This window comes from Moschus berezovskii, chromosome 7 (assembly GCF_049115385.1).
Source record: "Moschus berezovskii isolate FMDL1 chromosome 7, NW_MosBer_1.0, whole genome shotgun sequence".
In the NCBI taxonomy this organism is placed as follows: domain Eukaryota; kingdom Metazoa; phylum Chordata; class Mammalia; order Artiodactyla; family Moschidae; genus Moschus; species Moschus berezovskii.
Genome location: NC_142466.1, coordinates 103,889,555 through 103,909,983, shown reverse-complemented (window position 1 = coordinate 103,909,983; position 20,429 = coordinate 103,889,555). Strand labels below are relative to the sequence as shown.

The window sequence follows — 20,429 nt, the reverse complement described above, 5'->3', positions numbered from 1 at the left end:
AAATCCAGATCTTGATTTACCACTTTAAACTACTGTCATCATGATTTACAGGACGCAACTAACTTGCACCTTGTGTGTATAGGACCTCTACTCTAGAAAGTGAGGTTTAGAATACGCCGGGTGTTTCGAATAGAAAGATGCGTAGGACACAAATGGTGTTCCTGTCACAGAGGTGGTAGAATGGACCACTTGTTGGCAGGAGAGGTTGGCCACAGTCTCCGAGGGGTTTCACAGGAGGGAGAGCAGACTCACGTCGGGCATCGTAGGAAACACCAGGAAAGTGAAGGTACACGCACCTGGCGTTGAAGGACAAGCAGGGTCTGGACTTGTGGCAGCGGAGCGCGGGGCAGCTGGGGGATGAGCATGGAGAATGTTGAGTGGGAATTTTTTTTTTTTTTGATAGGCCAGGCAGAGCAGTTGGAGAATCTTGCATAGGAGAATGACATGATTGATCTGATCCTTGCTAAGAGTAGATTGAAGAGAGGTGTCTGTCGGTTAGGTGGCTACACTAACGGCTTAGGTAAGAGGTGGGGACAGGAGGGAGGGGGTTGGTGTGAGAGGAGGTAAGGAGATGGAACTACAGGACTGAGCAGGCAGTCGACAGGATGCGGGGCCAAGGAGACCCGGAGACGTGGTAGATTCTATCTGGGTGCCAAGAGCCCTGGCAGAGGGACAGCTTGGGAGAAAGCTCATGAGTTCCTAGCGGTTGAGACGTCCACGTGGATAAAGTGAGAAGTGGATAGAAAAAGACAGTCTGGGGCTTAACCTGATGATGGCAGGACGCAGAGATTTTGGTGGCATCCTCAGAAAAGTGAGAGTCGATCACAGGTGTCTGTGAAGAGGGAGAGAGCAGAGGAAAGGGCTGAGAACCAGACTGGGGTCCACGTGACGGCAGCTGTCGAAGCAAACAGGGGAAAGAGGCAGGATCACCAGAGAGGCCAGCGGAGAGCCCGAAACACACAGGAGGACGCACAGCATGGGAGGAGGCTCCCCGGGAGGAAGGTCAGCAGTCTCAAACGCCACAGACAAAAAAGGAAGGACGAGGCAGGGGCAGAGGCTGGGGACTTGTTTGTCTGGAGTCGCTGCCCATCCTTGTAAAAGCCATTTCATTAGCGAGCTAGGGCCAAAGTCACATGGCAAGGGATTCCGGAGAGGCCAGGGGAGGATGGGGAGGAGGGGGTTTAGCGGGTGTAAACAAGGGAAGAATGACTCTTTCCCAGAGGGCCAGTCTCTGGAGCCAGCCAGCAGGAGGTCACTTCATGAGCGGCTTCAATAAAATGCTGAAGGCACAGATTCTAGCTGTTCGAGAAAAGAAGGCATGGAGAGGAGGACTAAATTGGGAGTCACTGGTTCTTTCAAGAGATTTGGAGGCTAAGATCGCAACTGGGGGAATGAAACTGCAGAAGGGCTTGTCCAAGAATGGGTTTAGTACGTAAAACGGCCCCAGCACTTTCCTGGGGCTCAAGGGGCTCCTTTTTTTAGTCTCCCAAGGAAAAATAACACATCTGAGAACTGAGATCAGGGAGACAGTGTGCCACAGCAGACAGGCCGACCCCAACCCTTACCCCAACCCCACCAGGGAGAAACTGTGACCATGCTTAGGATGATTTTCCTCCTTCCAAAAACAGCAAGGAGGTGGTTATGGAAGTTCCTGTTTAATGGACATGCTGTGTGGATTAAACCAATGTTCGTAAAGTATTTAATACACATGCAATAAATGACAGTCATCATTAACTTAAAAATATGTATTAATGCCAATAATAATAATGTCTAACTTAGGGTGTTCTCAATGCATTACATCTCCCTATTAGGACATCAAGTGGTAAAGAGGTTCTCGTGTGGCTGGTTTCAGTTAAACCCCAAAGTTCAAAAAATTCAAATCAACAGGACTCTCATTTAAGCACCACTTTTCAAACTCCGAATTATTTTAAACTCCCAAGAAATAGGTTCATGATGTTAATAGATTTCATTAAGCTTCCAAGACAAGATGTGAAAGTTTTTTTTCTTTGCCATTAAAAAAAAACAACAAAACCCTCATTCATCCCTGGTTGCTGACAAACGATCATAAACTGACAAGGAATTTATTTCTACTATGCTATTTTAATAATGTCTAAGATTTCTAAGGTAATTTAGAATGTGAAAGCATTTTCATATGTTATCTCATTTGAGCCACAAAATAACCCCATCAAATAGGCATCATTATCTTATGTATAAGAAATAAGACAAGGTCAGTGATTTATCTCAGCCACACGTGTGAGACGGAGGCAGTCAGGCCCTCTGTCCCAGGCTGCACATGCTGGGTGATCCCTGGCCTCCAATTCTGGTGGTACTTTCTGGATTTGGACTTTAAACTCAGGGGTCCAACAACCCTGCACAGGTTATTACAGAGAGATGATCTATATGGAGAACTGGCTTTGAAAACACCATTTGCCCCTCATTTTCACTAGCTCCAGTTGGGTCAAAACGGGTCCTCCTGGCATCGGCTCAATCAAAACACACTTAGCGACACACAGGAGGAGTCGTGCTCCACACTAGCACTGCAGCATAACTCCAAAATTACACTGGACAAAAAATCGTTCTGAGTCGAGGAAGAGCTTCTGTGGAACCCTTGGATGCTTCCCCTGAGTAGGGGTGCCCAGGGCGGGGGCCACGGCTACCAGACTCCTGAGAGCAGGACCTCTCCTGTCTCACATGCTGCTGTCAGTCACCTTCTACCCCTTCCAGATACAGGAAGCCCAGGGGCCAGATGAGAGACGCTCCATCTGGTCCACACGGAGAGTGGGGCTGTGGATGGAGCTGGCCTCCGCAGCGCTTAACTTTCCATGGCTTTATGTCACCATCATTCCCTTTGCCGAGTGATGATGATTAGTACAAAAACCACCAATTTATTTAGCATATTAGGAAAGCTGCTTTCTCACACACTGTTGTTGCCTTCTCTCCATTTAGAAAACAGTAAATAAGTGAATAAAATATTAAACCTGCCCTTGACTTAACACAGAGCCACCATCCCTTCCTCCTGTAGTTCTCAGACACTCTTTTCTGCCCTGGCAACAGACAATAGGTGGATATCTATGTACCCAACATTCTTCCCTAGGGATACTGTGATTCAGATAATATCCCAGAAAGTTAGAGGAGGGAGAAATGTAGTGAAAAGGACTATAAACCTACTTGTTAAGCGACAGGGATAGACACACGTAAGAGTGAAACGACTGGGGGAAGAAACAAAACTGGAAAAATAAATGTTTCTAGCCTATATTTTATTTATGTTTGGCCACACCACACAGCATGCAGGCTCATAGTTCTCCATCAAGAGGTAGAACCTGTTCCCCCTGCAGTGGAAGCATGGGGTCTAAACCACTGGTCTGCCAGGGAAGTCCCTCCATTTTGTATTTTAACACTGAACTTAATTTTTTAGGGAGTTTTCCCCCAGTCTTTCATTATGGAGATAACATAAACAAGATGTCAAAGTATACTATAGATATATTAGCAAAAATGGTCTTATTTTATTGTTAACAATATACAGAACATGCAGATTTTAATGTGTCAGTTGGGAAGCTTGTAGCACTAACCTGTGTCTGACTCTATGTCCCCATGGACTGTAGCCCGCCAGGCTTCTCTATCCTTGGGATTCTCCAGACAAGAATACTGGTGCAGGCTGCTATTCCCTCCTCCGGGGGATCTTCCCAACCCAGGAATCGAACCCGTGTCTCCTGCATTGGCAGGCAGATTCTCTAACACTGAGCCACCTGGGAAGCCTCAGTCTGGACGCTTACTTACACTTTACTATGTGCCTTTAACTGAGTTATCACAACTGTTCCTTCTAACAGACATGTTGGTGGCATTATTCTTGCTTGCATGCAAGTTAGATGTGGATTTCTTCATCTTTCTTTCTCTGTATTCTTAATTAAAAACTTACCCATGGGCAACATTTTAAAATACTATTAAATCAGAGTAACAGGAAAATCACAACTCACAAGCACAATGTAAAAATTTGTGATACCACAGCTGCTGACTCTCTAGCTGCTCACTCTGTTTATTCATGTTCACTTTGGGGCAGGCAAGGTAAACAGTGCAGCTACTTGCAACTTCTATCACCTTGGTTCTGACCACATGCCTGTCTCTTTCATTCAACAAAAGTGCTTTGAAAAACTTACAGGTAAACTGATGTTCAGTTCAGTTCAGTCCAGTCGCTCAGTCGTGTCCGACTCTTTGCGACCCCATGAATCACAGCACACCAGGCCTCCCTGTCCATCACCAACTCCCGGAGTTCACTCAAACTCATGTCCGTCCAGTCGGTGATGCCATCCAGCCATCTCATTCTGTCGTCCCCATCTCCTCCCACCCCCAATCCCTCCCAGCATCAGACTCTTTTCCAGTGAGTCAACTCATCGCATGAGGAGGCCAAAGTATTGGAGTTTCAGCTTTAGCATCAGTCCTTCCAATGAACACTCAGGATTGATCTCCTTTAGAATGGACTGGTTGGACCTCCGTGCAGTCCAAGGGACTCTCAAGAGTCTTCTCCAACTGATGTTATACAGGAATAAATCCCAAACATTTTTAAAAGTAAATCAATAACTCAAAAAGATACATGCACCCCTACATTCAAAGCAGCACTATTCACAACAGCCAAGACATAGAAGCAACCTAAATGTCCATTAACAGATGAATAAAGGACATGGTACATATATACAACAGTGGAACAGACTGGTTCCAAATAGGAAAAGGAGTACGTCAAGGCTGTATATCGTCACCCTGCTTATTTAACTTATATGCTGAACACATCATGAGAAACGCTGGGCTGGAGGAAGCAGAAGCTGGAATCAAGATTGCCAGGAGAAATATCAATAACCTCAGATATGCAGATGACACCACCCTTATGGCAGAAAGTGAAGAGGAACTCAAAAGCCTCTTGGTGAAAGTGAAAGAGGAGAGTGAAAAAGTTGGCTTGAAGCTCAACATTCAGAAAAACTAAGATCATGGCATCCGGTCCCATCAATTCATGGCAAATAGATGGGGAAACAGCGGAAACAGTGTCAGATTTTATTTTGGGGGGCTCCAAAAATCACTGCAGATGGTGACTATGGCCATGAAATTAAAAGATGCTTACTCCTTGGAAGGAAAGTTATGACCAATCTACATAGCATATTAAAAAGCAGAGATATTACTCTGCCAACAAAGGTCCATCTAGTCAAGGCTATGGTTTTTCTAGTAGTCATGTATGGATGTGAGTGTTGGACTATAAAGAAAGCTGAGGGCCGAAGAATTAATGCTTTTGAACTGTGGTGCTGGAGGAGACTCTTGAGAGTCCCCTGGACAGAAAGGAGATCCAACCAGTCCATCCTAAAGGAGATCAGTCGTGGGTGTTCATTGGAAGGACTGATGTTGAAGCTGAAACTCCAATACTTTGGCCACCTGATGCAAAGAGCTGACTCATTTGTAAAGACCCTGATGCTGGGAAAGACTGAGGGCAGGAGGAAAAGGGGACGACAGAGGATGAGATGGTCGGATGGCATCACTGACTCAATGGACATGAGTTTGGGTGGACTCCGGGAGTTGGTAATGGACAGGGAGGCCTGGTGCTGCTGTCCATGGGGTCGCAAAGAGTTGGACATGACTGAGCAACTGAACTGAACTGATTACCAGTCATAAAAAAATAATGGAAAAATGCCATTTGCAGCAACATGGATGCAACTGTAAATTACCATACTTAGTGAAGTAAGTCAGAAAGAAAAACAAATACTGTATGATATCAGTTACACGTGAAATCTAAAATATGACACAAATGAACTTATTTATGAAACAGACTCACAGACACAGGGAACAAACCTGTGGTTGCCAAGGGGAAGAGGTTTGGGGGAGGGATGCAGCGGGAGGCTGGGGTTAGTGGGTGTAAATTGTGATACACAGAATGAATGAACAAGGTCATATTGCAAAGCACAGGGAACTACATTCAATACCCTGTGATAAAGCACAACACAAAGAACATTAAAAAAGAATGTGTATACGTGTGTGTGTGTCTGAATCAATTTGCTGTGCAGTAGAAATTAACACAACATTGTAAATCAACTATACTTCAATTTAAAAAAAGGTAAGCCAGATTTGTGGTTAACAAAGACAACCTTGGAACCTCATTTGGAAAGTGTGAGATCAGAGCCATGACGACTGGCAGAAATCAGAGGAAGTACAGGAGTCACAGGGCTATTCAGGGCTGGGATCCGACAGGCTGGAAACCAGACAAGAAGAAAGGAGGTAGAGCCACAAGGATACAGGACAAAGTCCTTTTGAAATGGCCAAGCCTAGGGTCTGGGTTGGGTAGCCAAAGGATGGGTTAGGGTTACCCATTCTTCTCAGAGAGAATGTAAGAGTCTGAGATGCTGGAGGCAGAGTGTTCATGGTGAGTCCAGCCACAGATGAAGGGTGGTGGAATATAGTTGGGGAAGAGGCGAATCTCCCTATGTGAAGAGACCAAATATTCATTGGGTCATATCACTGAGTCTACTATATTGAAATTCCAAAGCATGATGGTCATCGCTAGGATATAAAGGCAGGTTGTGAACCTGGCACTGAGTTCTCTGAGGAAGATGAAGAAACATTCCAGAAGATAAGAAGGATTATCTTCAGACATTTGAAAAGTGAAGGAAGCAAAAATGTTCTGAACAGGTAACAGAAAGTAAGGATTGCACTCACTTCCCCACGTGGCTGCTGGGAGGAAAGGGATTAGCGACTTTGGCTGCAGAGAACTGAAAGGGAGATGAGGCTGCCATTATGGGGGGTGGGCACAAAGCTAGTTAACTGGAGGAGAGAAGTGTGCCCAAGGAAACCAAGTGTGACGCAGCATCACGATACTCATGCAGCCCAGTACCACTGGATTTTTCCAAACATCGTGTGACACAGGTGAGCTCGAAGTCACTAGAATTCCCAGGCTTTTTCACACATAAACTCTTGTTTCATCCATTCTCCTTTTGCTGCACTAATTCAAATCAAGAAATACTTATTGAATGGCCTGCCAAGTGCTAAGACTCTCAAATAGTCCTTGACCTCAGGGAGCACACAGTTTAGCTGGGGAGACAGATATGATAACTGACAATTATAAGAATATCTGGCAAGTCTAGTAATGGAAGTGAATACAAAGGTCAGAAGCTACCCAACATGTTTTATATTTATATCCTAACAGAATCTCATTTTCAGCTCATTACTCTGAACAGTCAGTCTAGACAGTCTGTAATCTTGACATTGTCATTTAACTTATGGACCATTCGCCAGTATTTCAAATGCATTAAGTCTTAAGCAGTAAGAAAAGAGACTTAAGTAATTTTTTAGAAGATGAGTGAACCTTAAACTAGATGAATGAAGTTTTGATTGGCTCAACCTCAGAGGCTTTATGTAATTCTGAGACTCCCGTCTTAAACACGTATATCACATACATGGGAAAATACTTGAAGCCTTTAGGTACTCAATATTTATTATCTGAAGGGGAATCATTTTGGTTGGTTTGTTTTGAGATATGGATGCTCACATTTTAAAACTACAGTGAGTCAAATAGTGAATCTTTCAAGTAAAGACAAAAACATAAATAAAAGTAGTTTGTATACTTTAGTATCAGTTTTGAAAAGAATTAAAATAACAAAACAGAGCCTGTTTGTATATGCAAAGAACCAATGTCTAAGCGATTCCACAGCAATTGTTAAGACTCTTTCGGGTGCAGAGAGGCTGGCATTATGGGTGACCTTCACATCTCATGTTATACATTGCCATAAGGCTGTTCTTTAATCTAGTAGGTATTACTCTTGTAATCAGAAGGAAAAAAGTCTATGTAGGCATCTTAAAAAGGGATAACTTGACTTAAAAAGGGACAAACTGACTACTTTTAAAGCACACTCATTCTTGAAGATACCTACAGGTGTTTGCATGATGCACCCACAAAAGTACCCTCCACTTTTGAAGGGGACAAGGACCTTTATGCTGATCTTCCTTGTTTAGCCTGTCCCTTAACAATTCAAAGGCTTCTTCCTGGTGTTAATTAATTACCCTTACAGTTTGGTTCTACCTCTTGTCACCTTGCCAACTATCCACCCAACAACTTCCCTACAAGCCTCTACTCCAGCCAGACTGGTCTCCTGGCTGTCCCAAGATCCCTTCTGAAAGTTTCCTCACTTCCGATACTCCTCCTACCAGAATGGACTTCCATTCGGCTGTAAAATTCCTACTCGCCCTTCAAGGCTCAGCCTGAGCCCCCACATCTGTCAAGAAGCCCCCCAGGACTTGTCAATTCCTCCTCTTCTCTATGGCTATAGGCAATAAAATCTGCAAGCAGAATACCTCATTCATTATATTCTGCTCTTTTAACTTAACTCTATGTGTCTATTAACTTAGGCTATAAATATCAATCAACAAGAAAATTGATTTTATTGGCCTCAGCTTCCCTTGGAAACTTCCAGCGCCCCCAGACATATAAGAAGTTGCATCTTCCCCACTTTGGCTCATTTACGGCTATGTGTTTCTGCTGCAAATCTCTGATGAAATGGCACAAAGGTTGAGGGCATGAGCTTTGGATTCAGACAGGGTCCAACACATGTGGGTTTTGTGACTTTGGGACTCATCCTTTCAGCCCTCAGGGTCTCAGTTTCCTTCTCTATAAAATAAGACTAATAATTTGTACCTCTGACTCATTAGACATATTAAATCTGATGGCAAATTTAAGGCAATCAGCAGAATAAAAATTGTAATAATTTTAGCACTTCAAAACAAAGTGACAGGCAGAATCCTTATAAAGCCAGAAGGGTTGACTTTAAAACTAGTCAGGGCGGGGCAGGGGCGGGAAGTGGACAACAGGCAGTGCTAAACATCAAGGACTACAGAGAAGGTTTAGAAAGACGGTCCTGCCTTGCTCATTGAGGTGATCACGGAGCTTTGCTGGAGGGCTCACAGAACACGAACATAAAAGGTGACATAAGGCTTACACGAGGCACGTAAGAATATTCTTTGTTCCTAAGGAGCTGGAGAGCCTTGCCCTGGAATGACTTCTCCAAGAGCAGTGAACAGGTAAATAATACCTTAGCTGGGCTCTGCCCTCTTAGCCAAACACCGCCTTTGGGTTGAGCCCGATGACTCTGAAACTAGTTACAAAGTAGAAGAGCCCTCTGACAGGAACATGGCCCTTTCTGGGCAAAAACAGCAAGGGACTGACTTCAGTAAAAGGCAAGCAGAATTGTTCACACCTGAATCTCTCCCATCATTTTGGCCATTCTTTATCTTATTATTTCTAAGTACCATCACTGGGATTTTTCTATCGGGTATTATTATTTAGGATTATGAATGAGTGAAAAAACACATGCATCATTTGGACAAGCCGGGCCATATAATCAAAACTCACATAGTTTAGAAGATAAATAATAGTTGTTTGGAGAAGGCTATTTCTGGCATCTTCTTCTCATCTCAGCTCTGAGCAACAATTCTTTTTCACGTGCCCATCTTGGTCAGGACATACCCTCTGTTCCAGCAAAGCTGTCCCAGGATTTCTACCGCTTGAATCATGGCTCACATATACTAGTCCTCCCAGATCCAATACTTGTGTAAAATCCTCTAGAGCAGAACAGAATTTGGAAGAGAGAAGAGGATCTATGAATCACAAGAAGTCTCAAGAGTTTGAGGGATTTTATATTCAATATAATTGCACTAAAACATTGAGCTCTGGTTCCAGGAAAAAAAAAAATCGAAGTGGGCAATGATAAGACAAAAATTTTTTCTTTCATAAAAGAACTGAGATTAATAATTTCAGATGATTTGACTAACAACTGAATGTATTTTCTGCCAAAGAATAAATTTCTTGTTCCTTTTAGATACTTCCCACACTGAGGTTCTGGAGGACCTTAAGGTAATCTCCAACCAACAGTAAGCTGTAGAATTATGCATCAAATTCTGGAGCTGCTGGGAACCAGCCCTGAATGAGTTGGGTAGTATATGCTTGTATTTCTGATGAACAAATGTTTTTCTTGGCATGGGAAGAGGGAGATGGGCAAGTTGACTGAGTTCCCAGGACATGGAAAGCTTTCATTTGAAATGTTTTTTCCATCCTTGGCACATGAAACTGTGGCTAATTCAAAAAGTCACAGAAATCTCAGGCAGGTGGGTTTCTTGGGAAGGGTCTATCACACGATAGTCAACTTTAGGGCAATGATAATTTTGGAGCCTTTCTATTTGCTGACGGGGGCAAGGTCTAATAATTTAACCACCAAAGACTTTGGGATGTCAAACAGAAGATGCGGAATCACCTGTTCAGATCTGCACCCCTGGACTTACAGACATCTTAGGTCTTTACAGGAGAAATGCCACTCTTCATAATAAGCATTAAAGTAAACTCAAGATCACATTTTAATGTAGAAATTCTGATGTCAAAAATGGAAGGTTAGTGTTCTCTGGCCAGATAATTTTGAGACCAGCAGAACCTATTAAAAATTATGGCCAAGCCATTAAAATTATGTCTTGTATCCCATGTGCTAAAAACGATGTAAATCTTGGTACTTCACAATTATTCACTGGAGGGTCTCTGTTTCATTATTGTCATTTTTAAAGAAACCACCTCTTCTTTCTTTCACCCCAAGAGAAATCTGATTGCAACTGGAACCTGTGTGGAAGGTTCTGATGTCCTAGTAACTAATTGGATCCTCTTAAAGGTTGAATTTTATGTCTTACCTATTTAGAAATCTGAAAAGCTTCTCTTCAAAAAGCAGGCATCTCAGATCTTAATTTTTAAGTGTCAAGTATTTCTGCAGTCAAGGTTAAATGAATTGATGGTTTGGCGCTAGACTCAATACAATTCTTAGAGAAGATTTTCTTTTAAGCTTAAGTGTAATTCACACACTAACATTTTAAAGCTCTACTTAATGTCTTACATATCATATATGAAACAAAGAATGTATTTAGGTCAAGTTATATTTTAAGCGACCTCTAGGAATAGCCTATATGTTAACTATAAAGGTCTATAATGACATTTATTAATAACATTTATTAAAGATAGGATTAATTTCATGGGTTCTGCTAAATTTTTTCTACTCACCATGGTAGGGGTGAGTGACAAACTGCCCACAGGGTAAATCCATGTCCATGCTCACGCCTTTGCATATAAAGTTTTATTGGAACACAGCCATGTCCATTTGTTTACATATTATCTATGGATGCTTTCCCATTACAATGGCACCGTTGAATGGTTGTAACAGAGACTCTGTGGCCCACAAACTTGAAAGTATTTTCTATCTGGCCCTTTACAGAAAAAGTCTGCCAAATCCTTGATTTATAGCTTGTAGAAATCAAGCAAAACAAGCCTCCTCTAACTCATATATTATGTTAAAAGACTGGCAGGCAAATTTTCAAGGAGAATAAAAATTTTTTACTAATCTATGAGTTTTATTGGTTAGTTTCACTCTATAGTTTCTCTGAATTGGACTTAACTACAACCAAACACTGTATGCTTTTGGACAAAGACACAGAAAAAAAGCTACTCCATTCCAGGGTCAAATGATAATGTGTGTTTGCTCTAAGGGGCTCTGCTACCAGGGGACTACACTGGTAATGCCCATGTCCCCAGTGCCACCACTCTTTCTGTCTCCTCCTGAGGACTGGAAAGGCTTACAACTTGTCTCAACCTGCAGTTTCCCACTTTTACAGAAGGTCTTGTTATCCAGTGAACAACAACAAAGTTGAAAATACTCTTTGTCAAGGAAGATTGTTTCCTCTTGGCAGACTGATGCGTCAGAAAGTTTCTGTTACAGCAATCCCTAAGGTTACATCTTTGGATCACTTATCTTTTGAACTTGCCTCTTGAATGCAAATGAAATAAACTTACCCTTGTACACCTTGGTTCTGTGAAGTTTGTCAGACATGTTAGGAGTACAACTAACTGAACTGCAAACTGTGATGCCTATAAGAAATCGCTGGCCAGTTAAAAGAAGTCAGTATAAGTATCTAACTATTTCCACTGGAAAATTAGGGGACAGAACCAAAAGCATATCCACAAGTACAAACGAATACCAAGAAGATCATCAATGGATGAGTAATCAGAGTACCCAGTGGCTGGTAAATGTCAGTCTTTAGCAGAAGTTAAAGTCAGAGACTGGCAGACAGAAAGCACACAGGAAATTCTTCCAAGTTCCCAGCAGAGCTGCTTCGAATGCACAGAAATGGAAATGAGGACCTCAAGTGCTGGGGACAGTTAGTACAGAGATGGTTGGAAACGTAAGGATTTATTGGCAAGAACACGCAGGATGGAGAACGTGTGACCAAGTGGTAAACTTTGCATGCAATGCAGACAACTTGGATTTTGATACGACATGAGAAGTGCCTGTGGTTTTTTGAGGAGAGATGCCCTGATAAAAAATGTTGCTGATCAAATATCATTCTAGAGTTTACATCCGAAAAGCCAACTGAAAAGTTGTAACAGAAAACCCTTCACTTTATAAAAAAAAAAAAATCACGAAGCTCCTTATGTTTTTCTACCAATTCACACTAGCAAAGATGTCTCTTGTTGCATGGACTATATGGAGATCTGTCTTACACGGAGAAGGATTTCATGACCAAAAGTTCTGGGTGTTTCCCCTAGGTTGCCATTAGGACACAGGCTAAAAAACTCTTAATTCTCATATACCTTATGTATTCTGCACATTGTCTTAGCGTCTGATTTTTGTTTTAAGCACACCACAGTAGCAGCTTCCTAAAGCAGGCCATTCTGTGCAGCATAACTGGATGGGGTGAAGAAAGAAACAGAAAGGAGGAAAAAGATGGAATGTCACCATTGGCCTGACCTCTTAAAAAGGACAGAGCTGATTTCAAGTTATGTATCCACCACCCAGGCCCTGGGGAACTACTCAGACCTAAGCAAATCTCATCATGAAACTACACTGTTCTAAGTTTCTCTCTTGTTTTATAGGTATCTGGGCATGTGTGTTTTTCTGTACTGAAAGCAGTCTAAGAAAAAGCCTGATACAACCCAGTCCTCTTTTTATATGGCAGAAGGAACCCAGTAAACACAAACACAGCAGAACACTTCCTCTTGTTGACAACCTTATGATTTCAACTTAATGCATTGTTTAGAATAGCAATTATGTGTCATTTCCCATTATCTTACACACAGAATCAGCACCGCTTTTCTTTCCAACCACAGATCATGGAGAATGCAGAAGGACCACATGCTGGTGAGACATGTCAAGACTGACAGCCCAGAGTCTAAGAGTTCTGTTTATGTCCAGAGCAAGTGTGCAGCCAGGCAGTGGGAATGAAATCAGCGCCCCCCACCCCCCCACCTTCTCACATCTGCCTTCTTGGCTTCCCTCGCTCTCTTAGAGGGCTCCCTTCTCTCTCTTCTCTCTTGTAGGGCTCCCCTCTGGATTGGGAGGCAAAGCAGCTTAGGAAGAACCTTCTCATTCAGCCAGTTTCCTTCTGCCGGAAAAGACTGGCTCACTCTCAAGACTGCAAACATTTGACCACTGCAAACAGCAGCAAGCATGTCAAGTCGTTTTATTCATATGTCTCACTAGGGGATCAGAAAGCCAAGGACACACTGGTGATTTCCCTGGTTTTATGGATCTCTACTCCCCCCAGGCCTGCAACACATTTTTGGTTCTTGTGTTCAGAGCGACCTGGCATCTGCAGTGTGGGAAACCTTAACTGAAAGCCAACGGCCCCACAGCTTCTCCCTATTAAAATGTGCAACTGGATTTCACATGCGTGTTTCAAACACCATTCAAGGCGTGATTTACAGGCTACTGTCTAGCCCCACAGCTGTTTTTTCGTCCCCCAGATGTAACCATTTCTAGGAATCCACCAATCGGTTCCCCAGCAAACAGCCTGCCCATTTTCAACCTCTTCTATCGTTCTTGGGCATTTTGAATCACACAACACCTACACAGAAAGGATTCAAGAAAATATCGATTGAAAGGACAGACTGTTAATTTTTCTTTCTATATTATCCATTAACGAGAACAACTCATTTGAAACTTTTTTTCTGTTTACCCCACCTTAAACCTTTAGGTTCATCCCACTTAAACCGTCACTCCTGACCCACTGATCCAGATGATTTACATACAGTGAAATCAGCACAGATCCAATGAGTTCAGTGTAAGCGTCACTAGAGTGGCCACCCAGAGTGTTCACATGCATTACCCTTTCTTCTACAGAAAGAGAAAAACACTTGTAAATACTGCAGCTTATCTCCCTGTGGCTAATAGACTACCTGTGTTACACAGAGAGTTAGCCAATATCATTTCATCATGTTTCTGCAACCACCCTTCTCCCAAGGTCTTAACCTTGTGGAGCTTCCCAGAATCGGAAATCACCCCTCAAAAAGGTGAGGCTTCAGGCTAAGAGCTGCGGTTAGTTCAATACCATGCTGATAATATCTTCTAAACCTTTGATTCTGAACTTCTGGGCATTCAGAATGACACTGTATTAATTTATGATTCTTCTGTGCATCAAATAGCTCCTGGCAGAGAGTACAGGCTCAGGAAGTTGACTGAACTTGACTCTTTTTTAGCCCATGTAGAGGAAGGTAGAGCTTCCCAGGTGGCACTAGTGGTAAAGAACCTGACTGCCACTGCAAGAAACATAATGAGACACGGGTTTGATCCCTGAGTCGGGAAGATCCCCTGAGGAGGTGTGGCAACCCATTCTAGTACTCTTGCCTGAAGAATCCAATGGGCAAAGGAGCCTGGTGGGCTACAATCCATAGGGTCACAAAGAGCCAGACATGACTGAAGTGACTTAGCTAGCATGCACACAGAGGAAGGTGAGCCATGCACTGAGTGGTCTGCAGGATGTCCATGTGCTGGAGACTAAGACCCACCTTCCAAGGGAGGAGGACAAAGGGAAAAAGAAGGTAACACATGGAGACAGGAAAAGCCTTTGCGAGGAATGGTGCTTGGATGGATCCATTTCACCCAAGTGTGAAAGTGTTAGTTGCTTAGTCATGTCTCTTTGTGATGCCATGGATTGTAGCCCACCAGGCTCCTCAGTCCATGGAATTCTCCAGGCAAGAATACTGGAGTGGGTAGCTTTTCCTTTGTTCAGGGGATCTTCTCAATCTAGGGATCGAACCCAGGTCTCCTGCATTACAGACAGATTCTTTACCACTCAGGCACCAGGGAAGCCCCATTTTACCCAAATGGCTACACAAACGTAGCTTCCATTTCAGATAAAAGCAACTCATTAACAATCATGTGAATGTGTGTTATCATGTGAAGACCTTACAATTTACATAAAATTCTATTTTGCCCTTTGTTGCAATATACCAAAATCTTCCAAGGAACAGAATCTCAAGACGCAAAGGGGACATTTTCTATAGTGTTTCACACGTGTTCCCCGCCCCCGTCTCCCTACCCCGCCCCTCCTTAGCTTTGAGACTCTAAGTTTTCCTGGAAAACAACAACAAACACAGGCTAAACTGCCACACGTCAGTGGAGATGATAAGTGCGCTCGCTTCATTATGAGCCACCATCGTAATAACAAGCCTTCACTGTTAAGCAGAAGTCCTTCAAGACAGGAATACCAGTAAGGAGTTACTATGTTTAACCTGGTGTTTACTGATTGCCAATGGAAAGGCCACCAAATTCTGCAACTCAACAAAGGGAGCTTTTAGTTCCAGGACTTACCTTTCCGTTTCCTCCCAGTTTTCTCTGCTCAGACCTTGTGAATGAAGGTTCATCACTTACTCTTTTGCTAATCAGATAGTCAGACCACATGGGCATGTTGGGGCTGTCAGATCTTCAGGCAACCTAAGAAGTCTTTTAAACCCTTACGTTAAACATAACCCCAAATTCATGTTTTGGCCTCAAAGACCAAAACTGCAATCCAAGGATGTAAATTGCTGAATAAAATGACCATTTATTAAATGTATTATCTTTTCTCATTAATCTCTCAAGGCCATCAAGGGGTAGGTATCATCATCCAATTTGACCTTTCAGTGTAGGAAGCTAAGATTGCCCAGGAAAACACAACTGGCATTGACAGAAGTAAGACTCAAAGCCAAGCCTTTGTTCCGAAGAACCCATGAACTTTCTTGCCAGCCCACTAAGCTCCTACCAAGGACATTAAGGCCAGCTCTTGCTTGGGAAACAGTTCCAAGCTCCCTGACCTGGGAAGTATTCAGGCAGGCGGTAGATAACTGGTGACCAGAGATGCCGCAGAAGGCAGACAACACCAGAAGGTCACAGAACAGAGCAGCTCCTAGGTCTCCTATGTCAACAAGAATCTAAGACTTCCTCCTCTCCTAAGCATGTGACTCTGCAGTCATCTGAGATGAGCAATCAACACCCTTCTGTTTCTTGGGCTGATCAAAACAAACCATCTTTTGCTCAGCTCTGCCACACCGGCCATCTCGCTCTCCTTCTCTCTGGCGTACAGCTCTGATTACACCACCAATGAGGAGACTCCCTCCAGGGCTTCCGGGATGTAGCCTGAAGCTCCGAAAGTGGGCAGTTACTCCCTCCCTTCAACTGATGCTTCCTCATCATTCTTCAGCCATAAAAAAAAAAAGAAAATCGCAAGGTGACCCCGAAATAACACATCCCCACCATTTCCCCTTTCCATTCCCACTCTGAACTGTGTTAACTTATACGTCTGGTACCCCCAAACACTTCACAGCATATATACCAATAAATAATACCAATAAGTAAACAAAGAAATACGCCCAGCATTCCTCACCTTCCTGCGCTCAACCACCGGGGAAGAACTCAACAGGAACCCAGCATTCACGCGCTCTTTCCACCAGCTGCGCACACAGCAGTGCAGACACGTCTTGTCTCGGAACCAAACAGATGCTCACCCAGTTCACTTCACCCTCTACCTCCAACGTCTATACTGTTCCAACCTTTTCACGTTTCCTCCTTCACCTGAACCATCACGTAATTGTCATATACGATTTTCTTCTAAAAAGAAGGCCTGGCTGTTAATCCTTGTCAACCCCCGCCCCCATGGTTGAAGCCCGCTTCGAAGCCCGGTTTTACCATTGGAATCTTCTACTTCTTCGGCAGGAGTGGCTTTTTGGGAGGAGTGGTGGGCGTGCGAGGATAGGAGGCTGACAATCCGTGGCCGGGGGAGGGTCAGGGCTTTTCCGTGGACCTTGAGGGAGTGTTCCTTCAGCTGGCTGATTGTCATGGTGGAAAACGAGCACCAAGAACACTTGTAGGCATGCTCACCTGGAGGAAAAGAGTGGGCAGTGGAGGAGAAGGGAGGAGGCGGGTGGAAACAGCGCGGTTAGTTCACTCCAGGGAGCGCGCTGCAAGCTGCCTGGTCTGAGAACCTCTCTGACCAGCCCCTTGGCAACACCATCCCCCCAGCCCTCTGGCATCAAGTGACCTGGTCCCTCTTCACCCCACGCTCAGTTTACGGGAAGGAGCCTACAACTGATTCCCCAGCAGAGCCTGAACTCAAATGTCTAGCTAGCGCCCTCAGAAAGTCTTCCCATCTCTCTCCCTCTACCTGTACAACAGAAATGACTATGTCAGTTTTCATTTCGGCCTTTGCATCATCCACAGAAATTAATACACTTCATTCTTATTCCAAGGGTTGACGGGTGGCTTTCCCAGCACCAAGTCACTCAGTGCAAACTATTGTGCCATCCTTGTAACTCACTTCCTTGATGATTCTAGGCCTCCTGGATTTCACACATCCTACATGTGGGGTTTTCTTTGGACCAGTTCACAAACTTGAGAACAAAACTCTATTTCCCTATCTGATCAACAGTACAGAAATGAGTCAAAGTGATTTCTTAAATGACAGAAGTGTATAAATATATAAAAATGTGTGCATCTTGTGTAGCTCATATATTTTTTATTTTATATTTTCAATATAAAGGTCATTTAAAGAGAAATAGCTCAGTTGGTAAAGAATCCACCTGCCATGCAGGAGACCCCGGTTCGATTCCTGGGTCGGGAAGATTCACTGGAGAAGGGATAGGCTACCCACTTCAGTATTCTTGGGCTTCCCTTGTGGCTCAACTGGTAAAGAATCCACCTGCAATAAGGGAGATCTGGGTTCAATCCCTGGGTTGGGAAGATCCCCTGGAGAAGGGAAAGGCTACCCACTCCAGTATTCTGGCCTGGAGAATTCTATGGACTGTACAGTCCGTGGGGTTGCAAAGAGTCAGACACAAGTGAGCAACTTTCACTTCCCTACGTAGAAATAACTATTTTTGTTTTATTCAAATTAATTTTAATTGGAATACAGTTGACTCACAATGTTGTGTTTCTGTTGTACAGCGAAGCGAATCAGTTATACATATATCCAGTCTTTTTTAGATTCTTTTCCCACATAGGTCATTACAGAGTACTGAGTAGAGTTCCCCGTGCTAAACAGTAGGAGGTTCTTATTAGTTATCTAATATAGTAGTGTGTATACGTCAATCCCAATCTCCAATTTATCCCCCCTCTTTCCTTGGTAACCATAAGCTTGTTTTCTAAAAGTATTTTCCTTTTAATTGTTTTTATGCCACTGAAATACATCACAGAACACTATGATCAAGTTAAATGAGAATATGATTTACTTTTGCCCTAAACTAGCTTTTAAATGAACTGCAGGGTGTAAAATGGGCATGCATAGGTCATTGGACAGACAAACACTGGTACAATCAACTCAGAAAGCAATTTTGCTTTTAACAACAAGTTTAGAAAGCTCAGGCCTGAAATTCAATAATTCTACTTCTGAGAGTTTATATTAAGGAAATATCCTTTAATACGTAGAAATCTCTATTTAGAAATATACATTATTTATGCTTAAAAAAGGGATGAAACAACCTAAGTCTCCAACCTCAGGGGAATGATTAAGTAAATGTGGGTATATCTTCTTGATAAATTACTATTCATTACAATAAATTCTTAAAGAGTTGGTCATACATAGGAAAATAAAATTCTGATACTCAGAAAAATAAACAGAAAGGCATAATACATTAAATTATAATCACAACTATGAGAAATAATTACAGAGGAAATAGTTGAAAGGAAATATTATCAAATATTAATAACAGGTGCTCTTTAGATAATAAGGTTATGAATGGCTACTGCATCTTCTTTTATTTCCAAATTTTCTCTAACAAACATGTATTTTTAAAATCTATTTTTAAGGTAAAATGTAAAAACCAGAGGAGAGGCCCAGTGAATGTGAACTGAGGATGCTGCTGACGTGCTCCAGACAAATGCTCACTGTAGCAAAGCAAGGGAGAGCAGGTGAACCGCCATCCTCGCTTCTACCCTATTGTGATGGTTACCTTCCTGCCACCTAATTACTAAGTGGAAGATTACTAAGTGGTTTCAAGTGAGGCAAGCCCAGCATCCAAAGTCCTGCATTCAGCCTCCTTTTTACAACCGAGGACCCCCACAGCATGCATTTCCAAGAAAGCCTTGAAGAGACCCACTCAAAACCTTGAATGATGCAACATGCTACAGCCCAAAGCAGAAGGGAAGCTCAAAGAAGTCAGAGGACCCAAACAAGAACATCAGTCAATTCCACGCTCCTCAAACCATGACCTGGCAGCTACAGGATAATGCTGGGCATGAACAATGATATTTACTAACATAATAAATACAAGGACCTCCCTGGTGGGGCCCAAGTTTGATCCCTGGTCAAAGAACTAGATCCCACATGCTGCAACTAAAGACCAGGCACCGCCAAATAAATAAACATTTTAATAAACAATTAGTAAGTATATATATCATTTTATATACTACTGCTCTTCTCATTTTACTTCTCGATTTTTCAGTGCAAAGATGGCTACATGAACCTTGGTGGGTGGTCATAAGTGGCATAACTTGAGAGAGAATTCCAATCCAGGTATCTCGTTAGTACACACTACTTTTTACCCTTTAAAATAAAATACTCTATTGAGTAGAACAGACAAGTCAAGTCTTTTTGGAAAATGATTTGACTTGAGTCGTGTCATAGACACCAATGGTCCAAGGAGTGCAGAGAACTAGGTAACGTTGCTCCCACTCTCTCTGGACGCTTTCTTCTTGCCAACTAGTGAGCACAGCAGGTCTGCTTGGTCAGCTCCAAGAATATACACTTCAGCTCAGTGCCCTAGAGTCAGTGTGGAGCCTGTGGCACTTTATTTTTAAGTCCTTCCCACAGGCCAAATCACTTACCCAACTCCCATTGGTAAAGTGTTTTTGACAAGGCTGAGACCTATAGGAAAAACTTCTGAGGATAGTGTCCCAGCTGAATAATTTACAATATACACCAGTTAGAAAAGAGTGGTTTGATCCCCAAAGCCTCTTACTCCTTGGACTTTAGTAAAATGTTCTGGGAGATATAAAAATACTAACAGAGAAGAGACTATACAGCTAATCTGCGAACCACCCCGCCGCCACAACTGCTGTGAACTTAAGGCTTCAGTAGTTTTACTCCATTAAGACAGTTCAACAGAATCCAACATTCAGGAAATAATGGAG

The 20,429-nt window shown here is 42.9% G+C and overlaps 1 protein-coding gene across 8 annotated transcripts in view; it reads right to left on the bottom strand.

Moving 5' to 3' along the window:
* Positions 1-20,429, bottom strand: part of ZNF462 (zinc finger protein 462) — a 159,480-nt gene that overhangs the window by 62,215 nt on the left and 76,836 nt on the right. For all 8 annotated transcript variants that reach the window (XM_088838242.1, XM_088838243.1, XM_088838240.1 and 5 more), the window contains one exon: positions 16,992-17,183. In XM_088838242.1, the coding sequence (XP_088694368.1) occupies positions 16,992-17,183 (192 nt within the window). The remainder of the gene's footprint in view (positions 1-16,991; positions 17,184-20,429) is intronic.